Here is a 26377-nt window from a genome sequence, read left to right as displayed (position 1 = left end):
TGGTTTAGTAACCACACACTCCTTTAACCACAGCATCACAGAGTTGAAATTCAGCCACCTCTGGAAAAGAAGCCCCAGCTCAACCCCCTGAGGTTCTGGGGGGACATCTGGACATACGCCATGATACGTGATGATAGAGGACATTGGGGAAGGCCAGGGCATTCTGAGCTTTGCACTGGATCTCTGGGCTGTGCGATGGAGATGTGGAGAGGCTGCAAGGTTCCCAGTCCAAGGTGGAGTCTCTGTTTACCTCTGCGTCCCCAGTGCTGCTCACTGCCTGGCTCAGGGCAGCTGCTCACTGAAGAGTTTCCCAGGTTAAAGGGGGAAGTGTTACCATGTCACAGTTAGGAGACAACCATCAGCTTTGGGAGCCAGTGATGCATATCAAACGGTCATGAGATTTGAGGGAAGGAGGCAGAGCAGAGCTGTTTCAGTGCTGCAAGTTGTATCCGTCTACTTCTCTCCTTTGAACGTATCAAGACCTTTGCTCATGGCTTCTTCTTGTACTAGGGAAAAGGACTAGGAGTTGAAAGAGCTGGCAGTGCTCATGAGTGGAGACAGCAGACAGACACTGAGCAGTGGACACAAGGAAATTTAGGCAGATAGAAGATTCCCCCTAGCAGACATGTGCCGTGGCTGAGTAGTTAGTGTGCAGTGGATTCTGGGGATTAGGATCCGGAGCACTGGCAAAGTGGAACCCCATGCTGTGCGTGGAGACAGCCCTGGGCCAGGGCTTTTGGCTGAATTTCTGCCTCTCATAACTTGCACAAGAAGCAGTCTCCTTTTATGCAGTGCACAGACTGAACGACCTTGCACAACGCAACTTACTCAGGCTTTGAATATACAGATATGTATGCCTATATTTACATTTCACTTATATTCATGTATTCATATTCACTATTTGTGATAGCAGTGGATAATGTTATAAATAACACATCTGCTATTGAGACTAAGAGGGAAATAATGTTATAGCCATTTCTGTAAATACAGAAGAAACACTTGATAACATTGAACACTCATTCATCATAGGTTAAAAAAAAATACTCAACACCGAGTGAATGGAGCTCCCTTAACTTTATGATTGATACATAGCAAAATTGTGCACGATCCTATTTGGTGGTAACACATTAAAAATGTTTTTATTAATGTCCAGAAAAACCAAAGACTCCCACTTCCAGGGCCGGCATTCACTATGATACTGGAGTTCACATCAGGAAGGCAAAGAAGTAAGAAATAAGGGAGGGAAGTCAAAGGGTGAGAGCCACACGTGTCACAGATTCCTCCCTGCTTTCCCACTGCTTACGGACTGATGGGGAAGAATCCTGTGGCCTCAGCCTCGCTGTCCTGGAGAATGAGCCCCCCACGCACCTGCAGGTGGCAAGCGCTGGGGAGTCGTCACCCAGCCGGGCTCCTGGGCCGCTCCCCTTGACAGAAGGAGCTTGATCTCTGGGTCTTCTTTTTGTCTACTGATCAAAGAACACTCAGGAGTCTTAAAAATTCTGGCCACTGTCAAGGAGTGGCTCTCACGTAATCCCAGGGTCTGCGGCCTGTTTTCTGACGCCCCAGCCACATTGGTGTTGAGTTTGACCAAGGCAGTGAAGAAGGCTGTGATGGCCAGAGCTTGCCCAGGGCCTGCTGTGGGCTAAGTAGCAGGTCTGCATCGCTTCGTTAGATATGCAGAAGTGGGAGTAGGTAGGTGCAGCTGTGCAAATTTCACGGTCTCTGAGGGGGTCCCCAGTCCAGGCCACTTACTGGGTATCACGTCCTTACTCATTCTGGGGGGCAGCAGCAGTACAGAGGAGGGAGCATTTTCAGGAAGTGCAAGAGAGTGGTGTATTACAGAGAAGGCAGCAGCTTCAGCAAAAACTGAATCCACAGCCTATGTGGTGGCCAGGCGATTCCGTGCCACACAGGACATCACTGCAGTCCTGTGGCACTGCAGAAACGTGGCAGAGAAAAGCTGCTCTGCTCGCCTCACGGCAGGGTGATGGGACCACCAGAGAGCAAGGTGGCAGGAGGAGATGCCGTCCCCAAGGCTGGCCGGCCAGGATGCCTCCCTTCTCCTCGGCCACACCTCCTCAAGGAGCCCATTACCTGGGAACTCATTAAAGGATGAATCCGCTGGAGGTCAATGCCTTCATGACTGGTCACTGCCCAAAAGCCCATCAGCTGATCACCAGGAAACAGTTCAGATGCCAAGTGAGAGTAAGTGTGTATTTAGACTCTAAATCTGTTTCTATAGTCTTATTACCAGAAATGTGTGACTGTGTTTATATGATACATTTATCTATAACGATACATATGTAAGTATGTTCATCTATGATATACAAATCTATAACTACATAACTATATATGGCTATCTATTTATACAACTGTTTTTGCATATAAAATGCATATAAATTTAAGCTGCCCACTGCTGGTTTCCTCTGCTGCTGCCCACATAGGCTCCTGTTGGAGTAAACGTAGTTTCCCCCCTTTTGTGATGTTATATTTAAAGGTGGATTAGAGCATTTCGTGGTATAATAAAACCAAATGACCTCCGGTCCTGTGACACAGTCTAACACAACAAAGCAAGTAATTTTTCTGTCACAGCACAAGAGAAAATTCAGCTTTCTACAGTCACCCTAACATCACTTATTTTTATTCCATATACCTATATTTAGAGGAAGATTGAGCAGCTGATAGGCTAGTGATATCATTGAAGGGAAGGCATTGTTATGCAGCCCCTGAATAGAATTTTTATCTAAAGAAGTAGGAATAGAAACAAAAAGCAGTCCAGTTCTTGCTTAAACTTCGCAGTATTTCTGGTGAAAGGGAAATGAATCAAAAAGCCATCCACGGTGCAGAATTCTAAGTACGTGAGTGAGACATTTTTCTGTAGGCCTGAAGGATGGCTTTGGATAGAAAGTGCTCTGATGTGGTTAGAGAAACAGCACCCCGGAACAGAAGATTTGTGGCTGCTCCTGCTGGTTTAGATTCTCTTAGGCTGGGAGTTCCAAATAAGTGACCTTCGTCACAGGTTTTTATGTTTTAATATATAAAAGCAAATGTGTGCATGGTGGAGATCAGGGAGGCTTGTACAGCTAAAAGGTAAGGAATGTGCAGCTAGCATTTAAATGAAAACATATCTGACTAAAGTACGTACTTGTATACTCTTTGTCATCCTAATCATTCAATCATCACGCTGCAATTTTAGGAAGGTACAGCAAAATAATTTCCAAATTATATTTAAGCAGATAAAAATCTATAATCTGGAAGAGTCTTTAAGATTTAATTTGGGTAAATTTTCTATCTTCTAAGATATTTTCAGGTTAATGACCTGTGTTCTGCCATCGCCGTACATTAAGGATCTTAAAGTCTAGAAGTGTTTACCATTCAAGTCTGATGTAAATATCTTGACTATTTTAATTTTAGTTCAGCAGACGCTCACAGGTGCAGCAGCCTGAGAAACACCAGCAGGCACCGGGGTCAGAGGGTGGAGGAGGCGGGTGGCAGGCAGGGCTTTTGCCGCCATGGAGCAGAGACACAGTGATGCCTGGCATCGGGCTGCGCCTGGCCATTGTGTTTGAACCTCACTCTTCCGAGCTTCACCATCTATTTCCCAGAGTGTCACAGGAAGAAGTAGAGGGGAGACCAAGAAAAGTGGGCACCCAGAATGCAGTGGAACGATTGCCTGGCAAACAAACACTTAAGCTAAAAAGTAAAAGCAGATGAAGGGAATGTGTTATAGCAAAAAAAAAATTCAGCCTGTCGGATGGGGCAGCCTGGTCCGCGTGCTTCAGGGAACGCTCAATGGCTATGTCTTCGTGTTACTTGGTACCAAGTCCCTCTTGCACCTCAGCTCCTGTGTTTGTGGAGCTCGCGGCACTTTCTCGCATCTCCCTTGCACGTTACACGTTCTTCTTCACTGTCAGTACCTCAGATCGCCCGAGCACGAAGCTAGTATCTTGCACATAGTTTACCTGCTTCCATGGTGATCACTGAGGAGAGAGATGCATCGGTGGAGGGAAATCATGAGCATCTGTTTTCACCAGTGTGTTTCTATGGAGAGCATCACTGAGGTGATGATACTTTGTTTTCTTTCACAAATATGAATGTTTAAATTATGATATTTAGATCATTATCTGTACATTCTGGCAGGAAACATTCATGCATAATAATAATCTAATTCATCAACCTGAGTTATAAAAAAAGTTATCAAAATATTCTTATTTACGAGCACATAGTTAATTTTCCATATTAATTTTTCCAAAAGAAGAAAATATGTAGTCCCATGGGATATTCTTTATAGCAAAAAGATGTTGATAAAATGTACGTGGTTTTCATTTCCCAAATCCAATAAATCCTGCACAGTGAGCCAAAAGTACCTGAGACTTTTAAAGTTTTCCAAACAATAAAATGAAATGTCACTAAAACTTTGACCTTCATTCCATATGTTCCAAGTGCATCATTCATGATGTGAGGATTTTAGATTAAATAAATGTCCCTACTAATATTTGTCAGGGCATGGAACTGATAAAAAGACAGCTTTGTGTAAATTCTGATAAAAATAAATATAGAAGATAATGATTTTCTCCTAGACGATCAGATCACAGAGGAAGTAAAACGATAACCCAAAAGATTTGTGTGCAAGTTAAATTGTAGCTTGTTTCACCAGTTAAATAAATCTGCTCTACTGTGTGTATCGTGGTGAGGAAATTATGTGTTGCCGGGGCCATCTGCATTTTCCGGAGAATGAGGATTATTTCTCCGGTTGTCCCATTTGGAGACTACCTAACACTCTCACTCTCTACATCCTGCCTTTGTTTCCAGGCCTCTGTGCCAACCAGAAGAGCTGTATCCACCCGGCAGTCTGCTGAGCACTGAGCACACTGTGTGGTTTAACAGCTCTAGGACTGGCCCGAGGACTTTACTTCCTTACAACTGCACTTCCCAGGTGACAAAGCCCAGTCACTATGTTAAGAGGCTGTAGAAAAGGGAATCCCTGGGCAGTACCCACTGAGTTCTCCAGGCTATCTCAGGTGGCCACCAACTTGTGAGTGTGCAGAGAGCTTCACATCTGAATGAAATTAGAAGATGAAATCATTTGCAGGATATCAAAACTAACAAAGAGCCACTTTCCGACATTTTAGACTCACACTGGGAGATTTTGAAGGTGGCAGATTTTATGATTTTCCCATTAGAATATGGAGTCGGTTGCCTAAGATTTTACAGATGGGAGAGCTCAGCCTCAGTCCTACTTCCAGGTAGGTCTGGCAGAAGAGAGTTGGCTCCTTCCTGTACAACCTCAGATCTGCAGGGATGCACCATATTTTTAGTTTTGAATCAATGAAGTGCGCTGTCAAATCAGTCATACAACAACACACTTCCTCTCCCCTTTTGAGAACTTGTTTGTTGGGTTCTTCTCTGGCTGCGTTTGCTATTTTTCTCTGTTCTACTCAGTTCCTGTTCCATGGAAAGCTCTGGGAGCAAAGAACTCCCAGATCAGCTCTGTGACTTTTCAGTTGAGGAAACCCGCTTAACTTTGTTGAACCCAGAGCCTCTCATTCTTTCCTGACAACAGCTGCTTCCCTTGTAGTATCTCTGTCACACCAGGACATGCACAGTAGGAACAGCTCTTTCATGGGATGAGCAGAGCACCATTTTACATGCTATTTATGCCTTAAAGTAAAAGATAAATATGTTTCAAGCAAACACAATGAAGTCTAATCTACAACTTTGATGAAACTAAAGTACAAATCAGCAGTGAAAGCATTTATTATTCTGTCTCTGTTCTATAAAGTCCAGTTCAAAAATATTAGCTGTGAATAGTATTAGGCACCTTAACAAAACATGCATTGTAACAACTCACTTTACCCTGCTGGTAATCTCCAGAACTTTCATCAGCACCTTGAATTCCCTGTGTATTGTTAGCAAGCAAGTACTTCTCTTTCTGTTTTAAACTTCAGCCAAAACTTTCTCGTGAAAAAGATCTGGGAAACTAGCATAGCAAGAGGATGATGAGTTTTCCATGATGAATTGTTCCTTTCACTATGGCATCAGGATTGAAAATCCAGCTTCATTCCAGCCATCTGATATATTGAATTCTTGGAATATTTGAAGAAAACTTTGATTGCAGATTCTATTTTGTGGGTTTAAGTACATATTTAGTTACATAGCTGTGAATTACTTTTCTATTGCTGTATAGCAAATAAGTGATTTTTAGTGATTTTTTAAAAGCATGTAGTTATTATCTCACAGTTCCATGGCATTCAGGTAGAATTTGCCTGGCTTCTGTGCCTGCTGTGTTGCAGTCTGAAATCGGGTGTTGGCTGGCACTGTCACCTTTCCAGAGGCTCAGGGCTCTTTTCCCACTCACTGGGTGTCTGCAGAATTGAGTTCCTGGAGGACTTGAGTGCCCGGATCTCTGGCTTCCTGCCAGTCCCTGGCTGGAGGTTGTTCTCAGCAGCTACAGCTGCCCCTCGTGCCAGCCTCAGGGTCGTCCCACAGCGTGCAGGCCAGGTCCTCAAAGCTGGTGCACGACCTCGCTCTAATCCACCAGGAGGAAGTCCTAAGTCACGGGAGCTCTTCCAGACAGTCTTGTTCCATGGAACCGGCCAGCTCTCTGAGAGAGAGGGTCACACAGGGTGTGGCCTCAGGTCAAAGACACCTGGGGCTCCTCGGGGTCCGGCCTCGTGCAGTGTGTGCATGGGAGCTTACTGCGAAAGAGCCTTGAGGGCCAAGGCTGTGGTGCCACAACCGAGGAGTCAGGTGACTACAGATGGGACATGGACCTGCTTCTCTGAAGGCTGCCAGTGGGGCTTCTCTAGCCCTGTAGCTGAGGATTCACAGCTCTGAGTGTGTGATACAGAGCAGAAGAAAACTGATCAGTACAAACAACACCATCAAGCCTGGTTCTTGGTGAGAGAGCCTCATGACTATTACAATTAAATAAGCCGATAGAAGAAGGGCTACACCTGTTTCACCCTAAGTTCCTTTAGTCTCCAAACAACAGATTTCTTTTTAAAAAGGCAGCAATCATTTTTTAAATGATTGAAGAAAGGGAAATGCCGTTTTCATTCTCTACAGTCATTAGGGAGCTAAAATCAAGTTTTCATATATTTATCAGCACCATGTGCCAGGCATTATGGCTCATGACTGTAATCCCAGCACTTGGGAGGCTGAGGCAGGAGGATCACCATGTGTTTGAGGCCAGCCTGTGCTACATAGTGAGGTCAAGGCCAGCGTGAACTGCATAAACCCTGATTCAAAAAACCAAACAACAGAAAACCATATGACTCATGTTTCTTAATGTAATTCTCAAGAGCTCAAATCTTAACATTTTTAGAAATTTATATATAATATAAATATTAACTCCTCAAACATAAACCAATCACAAGGTACTTGTAAAACTTATTATTACTGACCCATGCTGCTAGACAATAGCTTTCGATTCAACATTTTTTTCAGCAAATTTTGTGTCAAGTGCATAAAAATGTTGTTTCAGCTTGAATCTTCATAACCGAATTCTCCATAATGACTGTATTTTTAGACTATTTTACATTTTCTTGCCAAGAAACAGAGCCACTTTATCTCCCACAAATAAGATGTATGACTGTAACATTCATATCCAAATCCCACCATGAAGGCAGTGTTTCACTGTTTAAACCTTGATTTTCTTATCATCTTAAATGTATGGATATTTCCTAGTAAGAAACCACAAAATATTTGTTGCTTTTTTGTCCTTACAGTTTGGGCTGAGTGTCCCATATACCATTTTAAAAGCAACTTCCACGAGTAGTCCTGCCAAAATCCTAATCTCAATGGTGCAATCTCACTTTGGTTTATCTTATTTATGTCAGTTATCTCAAAGTCCCTCATAGAAACTTTAAAATCTGTAGGAATCATTGCAGGTTCTCAAGCAGGCACATGATATTTAAGCATTTTCTCCCTTAAAAATGGAGGAATGGCAGTAACGGGTGTCTGTTTTTGCTCAAGGTCACCATTCTAATTCCCACAATAGTAAGTATTCATTTCTACTCAAGAGAACTTTCTCCTCTCCTTGCAAGACGTTTGCCAAGAAAGATGCCTGAATTCTTGACGTCTTCCTAGAGTGTAAGAATTTAAAGGCAGTATAGTGAGTGAATAAAAGTAAATATATGGATCATCGCATTTGAGTTGTGAGTTTATAGAGGCAAAAGTGCCTACAAATCACAGCCTCTGTAATAAAGATTTCTAACAACAGCACTGATTTTCTTATTCTCTTGAGCTGGCTACATTGTTATTAAAGAGAATGCCTAAGGAAGAAATTCAGCTTCATTTTTATACACACATTTATATAATCTGATACACACATGGACGCACACACACCATAGCCATGTTTTAGATGTATGTGTTTGCTTAACCCAGACTGGCTGCTGTTTAAAGTGAATGTGTGAGAGACGCCTGCTGCCAAGCGCCCCGGTGCCATTGCCCTGCGTGCATAAGAGTCTGTCGCTCCTGGGTTTCACCTGGGAGAGGCTCACAGGTGCCGCAGACCCCGCTGCAAACCTCGGAATAAGAAAGGTTTGCGAAAGGGCCATGATGCACTGTGTAGCTCCCCTCACAGGAAACCCGCGGAGAGGCAGTTACGAAACAGCAGTGAAACTGGGAGACATTTTACTTAAAACGCTCCCTTTTCCATTGTAGTATTATTTTCACACTTTCAGGATATTCCTCTCGTATCCTATTATGATTTTATGACCAGTGGTACAAGTGAAAAGGAAGCAGGGATATTTATTAAAAAGATTAAATTATCAGCCTCTCCAGAGTAACAATGTAATGAGTTCGCCATTTAGTATTTTGAGACTCTTTTCGCCATCTAGGAACCTAATGTAAATGCGTGCCCTGGGTCTGTATTTGGGACACTGACCAAGTCCAAAGCAAGACTGAACTGCAGATGCGTCTTGGCTCTTTAGGAGATCATCTTATCTAGCCCCTCATCTAGCGCACCTGCAGGTTTGACCTAAACATTGCAGATGACTTACTGAGGGTGCCATACAGGCGAGAAGTGTCCTGAGATCCGGCTCTCCTTCCGCGCCTCTGAGTTGTGACTCAAAATTCCTCAAATCCCACTCCTCTGCGTTCAAAGGCCCGTGCTGGTGTGAAGATAACACCTTAGCCAGAGAAGCGGATAATAAGGAAAGCGGGTGATCATAAACGGATGGAGATCAGCACCGTCTCCACAGACACCGGCCTTGACAAGCACTCAGTGCGGCAGCGCAGGTCACTACACGGAAAATCAGTGTTGAGCGCTTGGTCTTTATACCCCGCTCTGTGGACAAGGACATAGTGGTCACATTCAGTCCCAAATAGCCAAACGATAATGACATGAAAAAACTCCTCTGGTGCCACTGTGTGCGAGTACCTGTGATGTGTGTACCCAGAAAAGTGCAGGTCCACATTTATTGAAGATTTGTTGAAACCTTATTAAGAATTTTAGCATCCGCGTTCTACTCCCTTGTACTTTTCTTTCTTCTAAAGTCTTCACCTGGTTTAATGTCAGATGAAAGTGGGCCTCAGAAAATGACGTGCACATACTCTGTACTCTGCAGCCAGCTGCAAATGTTGCGTGCAGCTGATGTGTCACAATTCCTTCTTCCTCCTCCCTTCCACGTCCCTACTTAATGTGCTCAGGCTTTCCTCCAGCTTCTTGAATGTCTGTAACACAATTATGCTACGTCTTGTAGCGATCTCAGCTGCAGATAATGTCTCTGTGTCTTTTCTGCTTTCGTTTCAGTGGATCCATTTTTCTCCTGGTAATAGGTTGTGGTTTGGGCCCTCTTGGCATGCTGACGATGTTAGACTGCATGTGTGATATTGTACTTTTACCTGGTCATGTGCTCCACAGTTCTGTTGCTCTAAAAGTGGGCCAGCTGTTTTTCCTGGGATGGCATTAAGTTTTTTACAACCAGCTTGATGATTTGGGTTCTTGCCTTTAGGCTTTGTTAGTCGGGATGAGAGTGGCACTTCAGCATTTCCTGTCTACTAATCTTTCCCCACGGCAGAGCCAGGACCCTCCTTCATACCAGCTGACACCCTGAGGATCCAGAGCTTCCCCCCTCTGCTCTTGGGAGCCGGCACTCCCCTGAGCCCTGCCTGGCTACTCTTTTCACGGGTTCTTCCTAGACCCTGGGCAGGTTCTTCAAGTGTTTGCTGATTTTTTTTTTCTCAGTTGTGTTCCCAGGGGCCTCTCTGTGTCCCTGGGATTTCCCCGCTTGGCTCTCTCCTTTCTGAGAACTGCAGCTGCCTTGACTCCCGGCATCTGTGCTCTGCCTCTTCTCTCTTTCCCAGCCTGAGCCTGGGTTTCCTTCCCCAAGCTGCCACCCAGAAGCCTTGCACCGTGGGCTGGGACCCTCCTTCACCCACCTCCTTTCCTGAGTATGATGAAACTAATTCGCAGGACTTTCTGTCAGTCTCTGCTCTTTGGCCATAGGCCTCTGGGATGAGTCCACCTCCCTGCACTTCTCTTGGCCCTTTGCGAACACAAATGAACTAGATTCTTACTTCTTTTATGCCAAATGGCTTCTGTCTCAGCCTGCCAAGCTCAGGTACTGGAAGAGAACTTTATAAATGCATACAGCAACCACAAGTATGTCACATAAGAATACATTTTGTTTGTATTTCCAGCTGTTGACTTTAAGATCTACTTTGTACTTTGCATGGTATCAAAATTCTGCTTGGATTGTCTCCATCTCTCCTCTTTACCCTTAATGTATAAAATACAAAATAACGTAGACTTTTCAAGAAGAAAGCAACATCTTTAAAATCCATAGAAGAAGCCCCAATGAACTGCCTAAATTTTCTCCACAAATGTATGCAAGTTCCGCTTAAATAAATAAAAGCTTATCTGGAACGTGATCAATGTGATTTACCTATTCATCAAGTAAACAGGACAGCTGTGTCCTAGACGGTGACAGAAGCCCAATGTGACAAACGTTGTGCTCCTCACGACTTTCAGGCTCTTAGTGGAGGCAGAATGACAGGCGGTTAAGCATCGGTGAAATACTTGCTTTGATTCTGTAGAACAGACCTGCAAAGCAAAAGAGGCCATGAAGAAGGAGGGAAGAACGTGAATACGAGAGGCTGTATCTGCAGGGCTTGGCATAGAAGTGAGGAGAGCCAGCCCAGTGACTCGCGGGTTTCTGGATTACATTTTATTTTGTTTCTTTGTTTTGTTTTGTTTTGTTTTTTGAGTCAGGGTCTCACTATGTAGTTGAGACCGACCTGGAACTCACGATGTAGCCCAGGCTGGTCTTGAACTCACAGGGATCCTCCTGCCTCTGCCTCCCTAGTGCTGGGATTATAGGGGTGTGCCACCACGCCCGGCTTGGATTAAATTTTAAAATGGATGGTTTGTCACTGTTGCCTGGAATAGAGAATTCATGGGGGAACATATTAGGAGGGATTGTTTAAAATTGCTTTAGTAACCATTTTTATCTTCTAATTTGCACCACACTGTTAACAATTCTAAGTGGCAAATAATAGCAATTAGCTCCCTAAAGTAGCTTTTAAAAGCCATTTTTCTTTAGTATTACGTGTGATGCTGTTTTAATTTTATTCAAATTTGGATAGTTATAGCAGCAGTAAACCAGTAAATTGTAGCATATGGATTCAGTTAACCCGTCTGAGTGATCCCAAGTGAATCGAATCGCTTCATCATTCTGGGTACTGTATTAATATGAACGAGATTGACCTTACCGTTTCTCCACTTTTTATGATTCAATACTTCAAGTGGTTGCATCGTAATCAAACCTCAAAGAGCAGCTGAAAGAAATCCCAAGTATCAGGGTAAAATCTCTTCTGTAAGAAAATAAAAACCAAGGAGCAGATGTAGATATTGGAGGCTTAACGTCTGAGCTCTCCAGCCACAAGCTGTGCCACCGCTGGAACCTGTGCACTGGAACCCACGGCGTCCTCTCCCGCCCAGACCAGCTCAGATGCCAGGCTACACCCAGGAGCCAGCCCCTAAGAATATTTACCACACGTGGTAGTCAAAATTTATCTTCATCTCCACAGAAAAGATGCAACTTCAGTGTGAAGCAGCTAGGACTCTTGAGAGTACATTTTATGTTCACTAACCTGTTGGATCCTACTATTTTATAAGTAAGATAAAACTTACCAATGCCTAAACCTGCACATTTACACCCAAGTCCATAAACCACATAGGCTGAGTCCATTTTAGCAATGAGATCTCAGATACTTGCCAAGTTGTCACAAAGTGATGACAGTAGGATTGTGGTGTCAGCATTTCAATCCAGGGGTGACAGTGCCCTCACCATGGGCACAGAGGAGCTGAGACAAAGGTCTACTGCATTCCTGTCATGCAGCCTTCTTGACACACACACACACACACACACACACACACACACACACTCCACGCTTTGCACAGGATTGGGCTTATGGCATTTGCTGGGGCTACATTTTCACTTAGGAGTCAGCATCCAAGAGATGCTGCATTGAAGATGCTGTCCACAGAGGAAAATGCAGTCACTATCTTTGTAGTTTGGTGGTGTGGAGATGGTGTGAACCAGCAGCAGTGGGGAGCAGATATTACAGAAGCACCCTGAATGCTGTACGTATTTCCTGTTCAAAGCCTATGATGCTGCAAACACGAAGAACTCCTGAGTAGTGTCCATTGTAAAAGATAGACATCTATGAAAGATGGATTACAAGAAAAGAAACCTGGTAGGTATAATCAGGACAGTGGGATAGTAGCGACTGCTCCCGGTTAAAGCGAGTGAGGTGTGGACACATGGGCACCTACCTTTCTCTCTACTGGAGATGGGCTAATTAGATATTAGCAAGATTGCTTCTTCAATCCTCTAATAATCCTCCAAAGGCAGAAAAGGAGAAAAAGTGCCAGATTGTATTTTTCAAATGCAGTTGGGAAACATAGCCAGGCTGGCAGGGGGGAGCTGCCGAAAAGCACTGACCCAGCCTCCAACCCAGCCAGTGGCATCTGGAAGTTTGGATTTCGGGAAAGATCCCACCATGTGCCAACAGCGTGGCATGCACCAAACAGCTGTGGTCCTGGGGTCTCTGAAACTTGGGTCTGTGGCAGGCAGAGAAGTCAGCCTGCCAGACCCCCGTCAAGCTCCTGAGCACTGACTTTCGCGAGCTTCCCCACTGAGAGACTTCACCTGTGTCATCACAGCCACCTTCAGGATTTAGTGCCTGTGTGACTCCCCAGGAGCTACTCGTTTTGGTGCCTGTTTTGTTGGGGACCTGCGTGCACGGGCCTCTTCCCTCCTCTGGTTTAGCTTTGTAGCTTCTCCTTTTAATTAATTACAGCAGGCAATGTCCACACACGCAGGGTCCCACAAACGTTGCTACTTAGTCAAAGAAACTAGAAACATCTTGGCCATGCCTATCTCATGGGTCATAGGATTCATCCCAGTTCATAGCCTGAACTCCAGAGAGCACAGGAATCAGTAGCCTCACATTCTTTGGTAGGGGCAAAATAGTTTGGGTGAAAGAAGTGCAGACCCGCAGACCTTCCTTCCGGTTCAAGAAGAGGCCTACACCTATTCTGTCTATCAAAAAACAGGAAGTTCATACTCTCGAGAGAAAGCAGAAGAGTTCCTGGACCTCTGGGACTGGGGGCTGGAACTGAAAAAAGCATCTAATACCGAGAATGACAGTCAACTAGACACTGAGAGCCCAGCGCTCTCCCTTCCCTTGTCACCCTGATGTCTGCAGACTCGGCCCCTATCAGTCAGGCAGAGCAGGACACCGGGCGTCCCTGCAGGCCCCGCAAGAAAGGTTTCAGATTATGACAGCTTTCTGCCACCCATTCAGGCCCCACCGTGGCCCTGCAGTTGGTACAGTCACTGCTGTGTTTGACTGCCCGGCAGAATAACTGTTGAATGAGTGACAAGTCCATAGACACTAAACAACCTACTGGAATACAAGAGAACTGGCGAGTCGGACTGGAAGTAGAAGCCAATCCCAGTTTCCTGTATCCCTCTGGCGTGAGTAGTCCTTACCTCGTGGTGAGTGCCAACTCTGAATTGGATCTACCAAAAGTAAGATGTAGCTATGTGAAGACGGCGGGAGATGGGAAGCCTGCAGTGATGTGTTAGACACAGGAAAGGTGTCAGCCAGGAGACGTCAGGGTCCTGCCTTCCCAAGGCGCATGATTAATGCACGGTGCCTGTTATTGGAAAATTCAAGTTAGCTCTCTGGAAGTAAATGCAAAACTATTCAACTGAAAGATACCGGGAAAGAACAGAACAAGTTATCTTACTTACAATATAACTTAGAAAATGATTTAACTCTTGTTTTACATGTGTAGTTAACATTGATAAAAATATCTTAAAATATGGGCATAAGTAGGTGTATTATGTACTGTTGGGCAGACACTCTCTGCTCCCCTCCCCAGGACCCTCCCATCGCCGGGTGGAAGGAAGGTATCTGGGAGTGGGAGGAAGGAAGAAAAACAGTGTGTTGTGTTTATAGAGGAAGTGAGGAAATCCTGTGGATTAGAGGGTCATTATTTCATCTCCATGTGGATACTCAGACTCTAGTGCTTTGACTCTGTGATTCCAAGACTTACAATATCCATGAATCTTAAATACTATGTAGTCTACTAAGCAAAATATGCTCCCATCCTATTAACTTTAAACGTTTAAAGAAAACACCAAAATTTAACATCAGAATAATCAGTTTCTTGAGTTACCTATCAAGTGAAACAAAGATGGTTTATACAGAATTGGTGCTCTTTTCACATGTGATGTTGCTCATTGATTTAAAATCGTTTATGCAGGAGAATCTGCCGATTCTTTTTGGAGATGACTGGAGTACTGACCGTTCTGCAAAATGCCTGTTTCCTCATAAGTATGTTTCTAATTTTGTAGAGTAGCTTGGAGTTATCTCGGATTTGAAATTTTGGGTAACCTTATCTATCTTTAGAAGAAAGAAATTCCTCCTGGGATCTATGCAGTAGGGTAAGAAATGCTGCGTTTCTCTCCAGGAGTACCAGCCTTGCAACACCAACCCGTGTCCTGAGCTGAAGAAGACCACGCCCTGGACGCCGTGGACGCCCGTCAACATCTCTGACAACGGAGGCCACTATGAGCAGCGGTTCCGATACACCTGCAAAGCTCGCCTGCCAGATCCGAATCTGCTGGAGGTGGGAAGGCAGAGGATCGAGATGCGGTACTGTTCCAGTGACGGGACCAGCGGCTGCTCCACCGATGGTGAGTGGCAGTGCCCCCCACCCCCGGTCCAGAGGACTGCTCTTGTCGTGATGGGGCTCATGGGGGGAGATTCTCTTTGTGATTGTGGCTTAGCAGCTCTTGTCACAGTGACCTTGCAGAGCAGTATTCACTTAACAGAAATACCTTTACTATAAGAATTTAGCTGTACAAAGTAGCCCTTTATCTATGGTTCCCAGTGACTCCAAAGCAGGCACAGCAAGAGACAGGAGGAGATTAGCAGCACTAAATCATAAATAAAATAGAACAGCTATAAAAATAGAGTATAATAAAAGTTATGTGGTCTCCTTGAAAGAGTCAAGACGAATACCAATATTTTTGGCTTGTGGTTGAAACCACGGAGCATGAAGCCGTGAAAAGGAAATATACTGTACTAAGTTGACTGTGAATTCAATCCCCAGAGTAACACTGCGCTTATCACAGATCCAGAGGAGTTTGTGCCCAGTAAATCTCCCGGTGTTGCTATGGGAAGCTCGAAATGGTGAGCACTGCTATTCGTACAGACCTCAGGTCCCCAAGGCGTCTCCTGGGAGCTGGTTGGAGGCCAGCAGTTCCTGCTAAGCACCTTTTGCTTTAGAAGCATTTTCTTGTCTCCTTGTTCTGTCCTTACTGACATCCACTCCCCGCTTACTCCAGAGGACTGCTCTCTGTGGTTTAAGGGTTACACAAGCTTATTGTCCCTTAAATGGATACAGTAAGTCACACTGATGAAGGGTTTTATGAAAGTAGGCATACAGCATAAATAAAACCAACACTACCCAGCTAGAAAAATGAGCAACAAAATGACAGTTGCTCCTTATCAATCTTGCAAAATTCCAACATCATTAGCAGAATGTATATGGGGTAAAACTCTGTGCAAAAGATAACTGAAGACCCAGCTTAAAGATCTGCACGCTGTAAGGGGTGATCCTGTAATCTCCCAATGGAGTCATGATATAAAATGCAAGAATCCACATATAAATTTCAGGTATTTTCAGGATTTTTTCTGGTATAAGTGGGTACCGTGGCTTTTTTTTTTAAAAAATAGCTATGTCCCGTAGAACTTTTGTGGTTTAAGCAAGACCCGTGCAGTTTTTTGAAAGTGTAGAAGTGTATTATTTGGGAATGCTTATCCTAAAATGTTATTAGTTGTTTATCTGAAGTTTATGTCTACCTGATCTTCTTATCGTTCGTTGCCACTCCGGCAATCCTCTCTTCAATTTATTCACTCATTCCCTGATATCAAAATAGACCATGAATTGTCTCATTTCTCGTGGCATCAAGTGAAGGGGAAAGAAAGAGCAATGCTGTCTCTATAATGAGCTTCTTGTTTCAAACATATTCTTTCCTCTATTCTTGGATGCAGATAAAGCCAAAGCTAATGTTTGCTTTAAATGTTAATAATACAAACAAAGGAAACATTTAAAATGCCTTTATACATGATATTCTGTATTTTCTCCAAAAGTGTATCATGGCCGTGGCTCCGGAAGAACTCCTGTGTCCTCATGGCTTTAAATCCTGTGGTCATCCTCCCCTTTTCGTATGGACATCTTGAGAACACAAAATTGGACTCATTTGCCTCTAGCCACATAAAATGAGGCTTTAATTGTGCAGACTCGTCCTTTACTGATTACCCACCAAATAACTGGTTCATCACAGCAAAGCACTTCTATGTCATTTTCTCTGAAGTGTACCGGCCTGCGTTTCACAGGCAGAGTTTCAAAGTAAACAAGAGTCACTCCAGGGTGTGCAGACTTGCGGTCGTGTTTGCTTTTTCCTGACCGAGATTCCTCAGAACTTCCCGGCATCCTTGGAGAGGCATTTGTTAAAACTTGTGTCCTGTGGCCTACAGCTGAGGAAATTATCCAATATTTTTATTGTAACTGGAGAGGCATTTGCATCAAATTAAACAAATTTTGCCTAGGGCTGTTGAAGGGATTGCCTGCTCCCAGCAGACCTAATAGATAGTAAGTCTGCGAGGGGCATGTGCTCTGATATTAGGAAGGGCATTTTTCCTCCCACCCCAGACTTCAGGTGCTCCTATTGCCCCTGGTCCACTGCGTCTCGCAGTTGTTCGCGAGAGTGCTCCAAAGCTAACGGGCATGTGAGACATTCGGCAGAACTATTCCGAGCTGCATCTGGTTCCAGAACATGCATTCTCTAGAGCAGAGAGGTGTTTCTGTGGCCTGCAATCCCAGAGCAGTTATGGTGGCCCCTGGTGAAGGAACAGGCTTAGCAAATGTCTGAAACCCTAACCGTGTTTCCTAAGGGCAGTTTGTTGAATTTCTACAGGAAGCGAGAAAGGTCAATTTTCTTTAGAAGGTTCTACACAAAATAAATGGGCAACAAATACAGGCTGGATTGCCTGTGTAAGGAATTTGCCACACTAACAAAGGGAGCTTTCTTAGTGACTAGCAACCGTGGGAAAGAAGCCAGAGTTCTAGCAGATTATCGCTCAGCTGTTCTAGTTTTGGGCTTCTGAAGTATGAAAAAGGTTTCCCCGGATTTGAGAAGGTAATTCCAGACAAGGCACACAACTGCAACAGAAACAGGCCAGGCCACACCGAGGTCCCCGGGAGAACCCGCACAGTCACCCCTTGGCCTTTCCTCCCCAGGGCTTTCCGGGGACTTCCTGCGCACCGGGAGGTACTCGGCCCACACTGTTAATGGCGCGTGGTCGGCCTGGACATCCTGGTCCCAGTGCAGCCGTGACTGCAGCAGGGGCATTCGGAACCGCAAGCGCGTTTGCAACAACCCGGAGCCCAAGTACGGAGGGATGCCGTGCCTGGGCCCGTCGATGGAGTACCAGGAGTGCAACATCTTGCCCTGCCCAGGTGAGTGGACAGCGTCATCCGGAAAGGAGCTGGGTCCTGCGGTCTTCTAATTCACCAGCTTTGCATCTGGGATGCGCCTTTTAAAGGAATTTTTAAGTAACATCGGCCCCTGTTGGATTGTCCCTGTCACCAAAAAGGAAAAAAGTAGAACAATGGAGAGGTCCTCGATCCCCCGCCCTGCCCAGCTGCTGATCTGACACCAAATCCAGCCATTTCATCGCAAGTCACGCTTGTCTCTCAGCCCCTCTTCAGGCCAGCAAGCAGTTTAATTTCTTTGTATGAAAACGATCTGAAGGTTGTGGCTTTTGTGGGCCTACCAAGGACCTCCTCTTTTCCAAATTGCACTGGTAGAAAGATGAATATAGTCTGGGCTGGATTGTATTCATTCCTTCCACTGATTCGAAAACAAATTAAAACATTCCCATGAGCCACTGCGAGCTTATTGGCCCTCAGCCCTGTGCCAGGTGGTCTGGAGCCATGTGTGGTGTCCCTTTCTGGACCGCATGGGGACCCAGTAAGCACGGAGCCATTCCCGGTGCCCCTGTGTCTTATGTCCTGTGTCCTCCCCCAAGGCCACTTCTTTGGGTGTTCAGGCCTTCTTCTGAACCTATATTTTCATGCCTTCAAGACCCAAACAGTCATGAGGACATTAAATGAGCCCTAGGAGCCCAGGGTTTTGATGAGATGCTGGCCTCACGGTCCTGCCTCTCCATGGGTATTCTGCCTTCCTCCTGCCACTGCCCTGGGTGGTGCCCTGTCACCTCCATTGCTTCCACTTGCCTTTTGTCTGACTGAACCCTACAAGGTCGAGACTCGTGGCGTCTCACCACTGAGCCTCAGCTTCCAGCCCAGGCCCACCACACCCGGAAACAACTCCTGGCCATTGTTGAATGGTGACAGAACAAGCACTGCCCGCCCTTCTTCCCTCCTTCCTTTGTTCATCTGGGGTCAGCACACGTTTTTGGATGACCCGTTATGTGCCACTGACAGAGTGTACGCAGAGACCCAGTGCTGCAGTCCAGCTCAGAAAGGAGCTTCGAGGCTTCCTGTGAATGATCTCAACCCAACTGCTAAGTTGGTGAGATGATGCGGTGGCCGCATCAAAGACCCACTGACCTCGAATCATGACAGCAACACCAACTGGGCTGCTCCTGAACTGAGTCTGAGGAATGCACAGGAGTTAGTCACTCTGACAAGCAGGGTCAGTGTGTGGGATGTGGGGTGCGTGTGTGTATGTATGGGGGTCATTCCGAATATTGGGTACAACACCTTTAAGAGCATAAGGTCTTAGCTTCTTTTTCCATAGGTACATACAACTTTCTGAGTTCCTTGAACGAGAAACTGACTTACAGTAGGTGCTTAACAAGCATTTGTGGAATAGATGGATGGGTGGATGAACAATCAGGTGGACGGGTAGACAGGTGATGGCTGGGGAGGCGATGGATGGGTGTGATGTAGGTAAAAGTGAAAGCAACACTGTCCCAGCATTGTGTCTGAGGCTCGCAATGATGTTCCTGCTCTTTCAGCTGCACTCCTCTTCCTAGGGTGTCTCTGCTTGAATTTCTCCAGCCTCCGGGACTCCTCCTCTGAACTTTCAGCTGATGCTGAGGCTGGGAAAGGTCACCGAGCCTTTCTTTCCCACAGCCCCAGTGAGAAGATTCCTCCCCGGGTGCTGGGAGGAAGCCCATGGGCGATATGGCTAGATTTGAGTCAGTGCTATAAACTGGGTGGAGGGAGGGTGTCGTGGGAATGTCAGGATCCCTCCACTGCCCACCCCTCCTCAGACTTCAGGTTCCTTACAGCCATCAGTAGAGCATGCAGATTCCTTCAGCTGTTCGGACGCTGACCTCCTCCTCGGGGCAGAGAGTCTCTGTCTATCTCAGAGACACGCCAGAGCACCCTCTGTGGGTGTTTTTAGTTATCTCAGAGTGGCTCTGCCCCCATTTTCCTTTAAAAGCCAAGATTCCGAAAAGTGTTTTGGAATTAGTCAGAACACCCATGTCACTTTCCACCAAGGAGTGGACAAGTTCAAGCCTGGAGAGTGCAAATGTCAGCTTTCTGACCTCCTGGAAAATTCCTATAAATACACCAGAATTTAGCTTGGCAAGGAAGAGTGAGAAGTCCCAGGGTTACAAATGCTCAGCTGCACTATCATGGAGGGGCAGTCGTAAGGCTATTTTTACCCTTTTAAGACATTCTCTTGTTTAACCCTGTTGGATCGTCGTCAACAATTACAAATGGATATTGTGTTCCAGTAAAAGAATAGATTTCGTTATGATTTAGAATGTAAATAAATCTTAAACTAGGGAAATGTAAAATAGCCTTTAAGTTAATTAATGAAAAATTTCATTTATCACTTGTATAATAAACTATAATAAGGTTTTTGTTTTGTACTGGGGATTGAACTCAGGACCTTGCAGTAGCTAGGCAGGTGGCAGAACCACTGAGCTAAATCCCCAGCCCTATACTAAGGTTTTAAAGATGTTGCTAGGTTCATGTCATCCCTTCTCTGCCCTCTGTGGGTTTATCTAACTAGTGCCTTCTGTACATCAGTTGTTTTCAATGCTGAGGAATAGCTGATTCTCCTTCATGCCTTTTCCTCCTGTCGTGTTTGATTCATTGCTGAAGAATCCAGACCTTCACCCACAAAGGTAAACAAAAGTTAGCTCTGTGGTGCTATACAGTATTTAAACTAGATGAAAACAACCTCAGAGTTCTCTTTAGGCCCCATAAAACCTACCACAGCAAACACAGACTCTTTTGAGCATATTTAACTGAAACAGTCCATTTTGTCTTTATTCGGCAAGCAGTAGATGTGAGGGTAAAAGGCCCTGAGAGTCCTGGAGGGGCCGCTGTCTGAATCAGGGGACTCTGACAGTGCGTGTTCTCTGGGGAACGCCTGCTCACCACCCACGGAGCGTGAGGACCCTGCCTCATACAGTGTAGGCCACTGTGTGCTTGGTGCAGGAGCCTGATCCTCACAGATCTTTGGAGAAGCAGAGAGCCCTGTTGTCCTCCAGTGGGAGTCACTGCAGTCCATGCCACAAGCGGGGTGCAGGACTCAGCACTGCACATGCACGTGTCCTGATGCCATAGGTGCCAGACTTCCTTCCCCTGGGGGTGCACAAGATGCCCAGCGTGAGTGTGTCTCATTTGACTTTGCTCTTTGTCGCTAGTAGCTATACTGTTTTATTTTACTGTATTTACTTTAGCTAGAATTCCTGGAGTAAGATTTTTTTGTCCTCTTCCATTGACTTAAACCGTAAATTTCATTTGACCAAAAATAATTCTGCCTCATTACTTGTTTTGATTCCTTGAGAGGAACATGGATCTAGCTTGAATGTCTTTGGGGATTCCCATGAGCCAGACTCATAGGTAAATCAGAAGGTGATTTGAAGCCATGAGATGATTCTTACCAAGATTTTTGGTGTGAAAATGGCCGGAGTTAAGTGAACCCTGGTGCCGGTCTGTGTTCAGTCTGCCCCCTGCCTATTCGTGACTCCCCACTCATGCTCGCTGTGCCCTGACCACTCTGTCTCAAGCCTCACAGATTTCTAGAACATTCCCCTGGGCTGTTTAAGTGGAATAATTACTGAGTCTCTGCTCCCTTTCTTCTCTTGTTCCTACTCCTGTTCCTGTTCCTGTTCCTCCTCATTGCTGTTATTTTTATCATCATTCCCAGCCTCATTCCACCCCTGAAGAACTACCCTTTGCTCAGTTACTCATGTTTATCTTGCATCCTTGACCCCAGAGTCCCTGCTTCCCCATTTAGAGTTCTGAATGAAAGCTATTTTGTTAAGCTTTGTTTTCTCTAGTTTCCATTTGAGAAATACATCAACCTTCCTAATATGAACGGATACTACAGAATTCAGTGTGCTTTGCTTTTCTGTCCTGTACAAACCGCCCTGCCACATCTCTGAGGCAGTGCTCTGCAGTATAGGTTCAAACCCATGCTGGTCAAGAAACCAGTGCTGCCAGCATCCACCTGCGGGGCTAGGCATGTGACATCCAGCCAAGGTCTGGCTGCAGGCATCTGGACTCTGCTCCTTACTGTCTGGAGTCTGCGTGGTTGCACTTGCTTTGGTTGTTTAGGGCCTGAATTTAGGAGGCAGCCTTCACGGCTACCATTGTAGTGGGATCGTCTGCTTTCCTCTACCCCACTGTCAAGGAGGAAGTTGAGATCTAGTTATGAGGAAAGCTGTGGCTTGAACCACTTTCAAGTCTTGTCTGGCCTAGTGCCTTATTCAGGCAGCAAACGTGAGGAGAAGCAGAGGGGTTCACTGGTCCTTCTTGGATCTGGAATTTTCCATCCCACCCATTTCACTCCTTTGTCGTCCTCGCACTTAGCTATTATATGTCTAGTAATAGCTTCTGAGCGAACACATAAAGAGAAATGAAGAAGTGCAGGGAAGACTATCCCAACTGGGATCCCTGAGCAAAGGAAGCTGTGGACGCCCTGCACCCCGCGAGTGACTGCAAGCCCCCCTGAGGTGTCCAGCCATTCGGATTCTGCCTTGCGCTCGGTCTGTTGCTCGGCTTTGAGCTTCAGAGGTGACTTTGTTTCCTTCCCAGTGGATGGTGCATGGTCGTGCTGGTCATCCTGGTCACAGTGCTCGGCGACATGTGGTGGTGGACACTACATGAGGACGCGCTCCTGCACAAACCCTGCCCCGGCCTACGGAGGGGACATCTGCCTGGGGCTGCACACCGAAGAGGCCCTGTGCAACACACAGCCCTGCCCAGGTAGGCAGCACGTGCCTCCCCACGCATGCGTCTTTCCTTGCCATCCGAGTGCGTCCCAGCAAGTACCAATTAGACCTTGAGTTTGCTAATGCCTCATAGGCAGCACCTTAAGGGAGAGTTGCGGGAAAGAAATGGAGAAGAGTAATCGATTGTAGAGCTCCCACAGGAGTCTGGGGGGCTGAGCCAGGGGAGCACCCATTCCTCTCTGTTTTCACCCCCACCATCCAGTCTTCAGAGGATCCCGGAGCGGTGTTCCAGATGAGTTCTCCCCGATGACACGGAGACAGCAGGCACACTTGGTGGTTAGGAGATTAGAGAAATCATACAACATGAACTCAGATGTAGGCAGAGGACCAAATCCACACAGGACCAGAGACTGGTTGTAATAAGACTTGCCCAAAATATATTACCTGGCCAGCAAGGGACCTAAACTTTGATGTTGAAACTCTAGGTGGGCAACCGAGGACCCTTGAAGCTGCCTGAGGAACTCTGAGAGTCGGAATTCCGGGTGCTTCATCAGCCCTGGGTGCAGCATCTGGAGACGTTGGGGAGCACTCCCCACCCACCCCATGCACACACAGCAGGAGCTTGGTGTTCTGACGTACAGGGAGCCTTGGGGTCTGAGGCGGACATCAAAACACTCAAACAGTTTGTTAGCTTGCCCTGCAGATATTTCTAGACAGATCTTCCTGGTTCCGATGATACTGAATAGAACCTAGAAACCAGAATCTTCTCACGGCCATTCCATGTTTCTTTTACCTGGGTCAAAGCATAAGTTAAAATTTCAAAATTTCCTTCCAAAATGCATAGAAAAAAATGTCATTTTGTTTATTTGTCTGTTTTTTGGTTTTGGGATCAAACTCGGGACCTTGCGCTTCTGAGGCGGGCAGCAGAACCACTGAGCTAAGTCCCTGGCCCAAAAATGTCACTTTGTATTGATTAGCAGCCCATAAATAATAAAAGTTCAGCTTTTTTAGCTTCTTACATGAATATGAATGCTGTTCCTCTCCTATCAGACATCTGTACATGCCTGGGTGAACCACACAGGCCCCAGCAGATCTCCTACTGAGGACAAAGTGTCCTTTCTTCTGTCAGCTTTTGTCCTGGACCCAAGACTTGGGAATTGCCCTTGTGAACCTCGGTAGCCCTGGATGGATTCTACCTCTCTGATGTGCTGTATGGACTCTGCAAAACTGTTTCCACGACAGAGAGAAAGGGCTTTAAAGCTTTAAAGTCCAACTCGGCCTTCAGGAAGAGAGCACAGCTGCTCCTCTTGCCCGAGCACTGGCGTGTAGAGAGGTCCTGTGCATCGATGACTTCTCTGCGCCGCGCTGGCGGTTTGGAGATAGCTTGGTCTCACAGATTAGCTTATTGACTGTGTGCCTGCAACTGCACAACATAATATTGGATTTAGAAACTTTATTTTCAAGGCACTATATCTGATTAAAATAATGTTTTTATTCACACTTGTGTATTTATTGGACTGGTCGGAAGACAGGATGCTATCATATTATGTTCAGGACTGTCAGAAATAAAACAGGAAAGCCTGAAATGACACGTGTTACCTGACCTCCCCTCTCTTCCCTTCTGGTACCACAGAGAGCTGGTCCGAGTGGTCTGAATGGTCTGTGTGTGACCCATCTGGAGTCCAGTTCCGCACCCGCCAGTGCATCCTCCCTTTCCCAGTGGGCAGCCAGTGCTCTGGGAACAACACGGAGAGCCGGCTGTGCGCTTTCGACTCTAACTTCATCCCAGGTAAGGGATGGAGGGCACAAGCGCTCATCAGCAGGAACAGAACCTGTCCAGCACCAGCGAGAAAATGGGTCAGAGATTGGAGTTGTGTCTGCCCTGTACATTTGGTGGAATAGAAGTGATCTTATCCAATTTTCTAGTTTTAAAATGATTTGAATGTAGCTGTAGAGACAACTGTAGATTTAGACTGGAATGCAGTTTATGAATGAAAAAGCTCTTGAGCACAATGTTGTCTGTAATTGTGTGATTCTAATATATTCAGAAGACTTTGCTTCAAAAAATAGGCTACTTGGTTATTTTAATACTGGATTAAATACTTTGCCAGAACTCGCTTGCTCTCTCTTCTCTCCCTCCCACCCCTCGCATGCATGCATGCAGAGAAAAGCATTCCTCTGTTTAAGCAGCCTTTACCATCCTGGGGAAATGACTGGTCACCACTGTTCTCACCCTGGAGGGGAGGCTGGTGGTTATTAGCAGCCCCTTTGCACTGTGAAATCAGAGTTTAGTTATTATAAATTTGCATTTTTTTTCTTTTTTCTATACCGGAGATAGAACTCAGGACCTTGAACTTGCGAGGCAGGCACGGTGCCACTGAGCTGAATTAGTAGGCACAGTGCACTGCACCTATATAAACCATGCAGTATATAACCTGTGTGGTGCCTGGCAAGCACGAGATCCCAAATTCCATCCCTGGTACCAAAAATACAGACAAACAAATATACAACCTATGTGCAATGATGGACCAGGTTGCAAACCAAAGACCAATCTATTACCTATTACAAGAAATAGTAGGGTTCAATTCTACAAACCAGATTTTCTTTGAGGCCCCCCTTTTGTGGAAAAGATAATATCTTAGAGAAAGTTATTAGTTTTAGCCTCATAAGGCGCTTTAATAATGTATACCATTATGAGATGTGATCAAAATGTATACTGAATATTTAAATTAGAAAAATGTTATTGTAATAAAATTTTATTACACATATTAATCAAAATGCTTTCCTTCACTTTGAACACTCGTCCCATTTTTCTTGCCACTTTCTGGAGCAGTTCTGGAAGTTTTCTTTCCTTAATATTTTTATAAGTTATAAGTAAACATACAGTGAATGCTGCTGCTCAGTGTCACCCCGTGGAAAGGCAGGCTCAGGAAAACATTACAGTGCATCCTCTTCCAATTTGTTCACAGGAAGCAGCCCTGTGTGACTTCTGGCTCTTCCCCAAAGTCAAAACAACCATAAAAGGGAAGCATTTTGAATCTGTTCTGGAGATTGAGGCAGCCAGGACAGCATAGCTAAAGAGCACTCTTGAAAGAGAACTTTGAAGACGGCTTCAGAGAGTGACAACAATGATGGGATGAGTGTGTTTGAGGAGAGAGGGTTCAGAGGGGAATTACAGAAATATGTTTTACTGTAATTTACAAACGTTTAGACATGCACTACAGTGGATGATCACACTTCAAAATGAGTAAGACTTTGTTAATTTAAGCACAGGGACGTATTTAATATGGAAAATTAATATGGAAGGGAACGGCATTTCCAGACTCCTGACAGGATATTTTTTTTTCCCTTGGGTTTAAAACACTTAGAAGAACAGACCTCTTCCGGTGTCTCATCCGTGGAGTTTGCTCACGGAGTGAAAAAGGTCATAAATAAATTCCTGAAGAATAACTTAGTTTTTGAGACATCTTAGTTGTGAAATTGATTTCTTTGAGCTCTGGTAAATTGTCTCCCCCAAAGAGAATGTAACAGCACGGGCTGTGGTGAAACAATGAAACAAAACAATCATGCAAATGCTGTGAGGACCCTCAGCCAGCAGATGTACGGAAACACTGCACTT

The 26377-nt window shown here is 45.4% G+C and overlaps 1 protein-coding gene across 1 annotated transcript in view; it reads left to right on the top strand.

Moving 5' to 3' along the window:
- The window catches only part of Sema5a (semaphorin 5A), a 357050-nt gene that overhangs the window by 323435 nt on the left and 7238 nt on the right, over positions 1–26377 (top strand). The window contains exons 19-22 of the mRNA XM_033758913.1: positions 14993–15218; positions 17831–18049; positions 22622–22792; positions 24392–24547. Coding sequence (XP_033614804.1) covers positions 14993–15218; positions 17831–18049; positions 22622–22792; positions 24392–24547 — 772 coding nt within the window. The remainder of the gene's footprint in view (positions 1–14992; positions 15219–17830; positions 18050–22621; positions 22793–24391; positions 24548–26377) is intronic.

This window comes from Fukomys damarensis, unplaced genomic scaffold (assembly GCF_012274545.1).
Source record: "Fukomys damarensis isolate Sample0158 unplaced genomic scaffold, DMR_v1.0_HiC HiC_scaffold_1, whole genome shotgun sequence".
NCBI lineage: Eukaryota > Metazoa > Chordata > Mammalia > Rodentia > Bathyergidae > Fukomys > Fukomys damarensis.
Note: the sequence above shows the minus strand (reverse complement) of the source record. Positions and strands in the feature narration are given on the sequence as shown.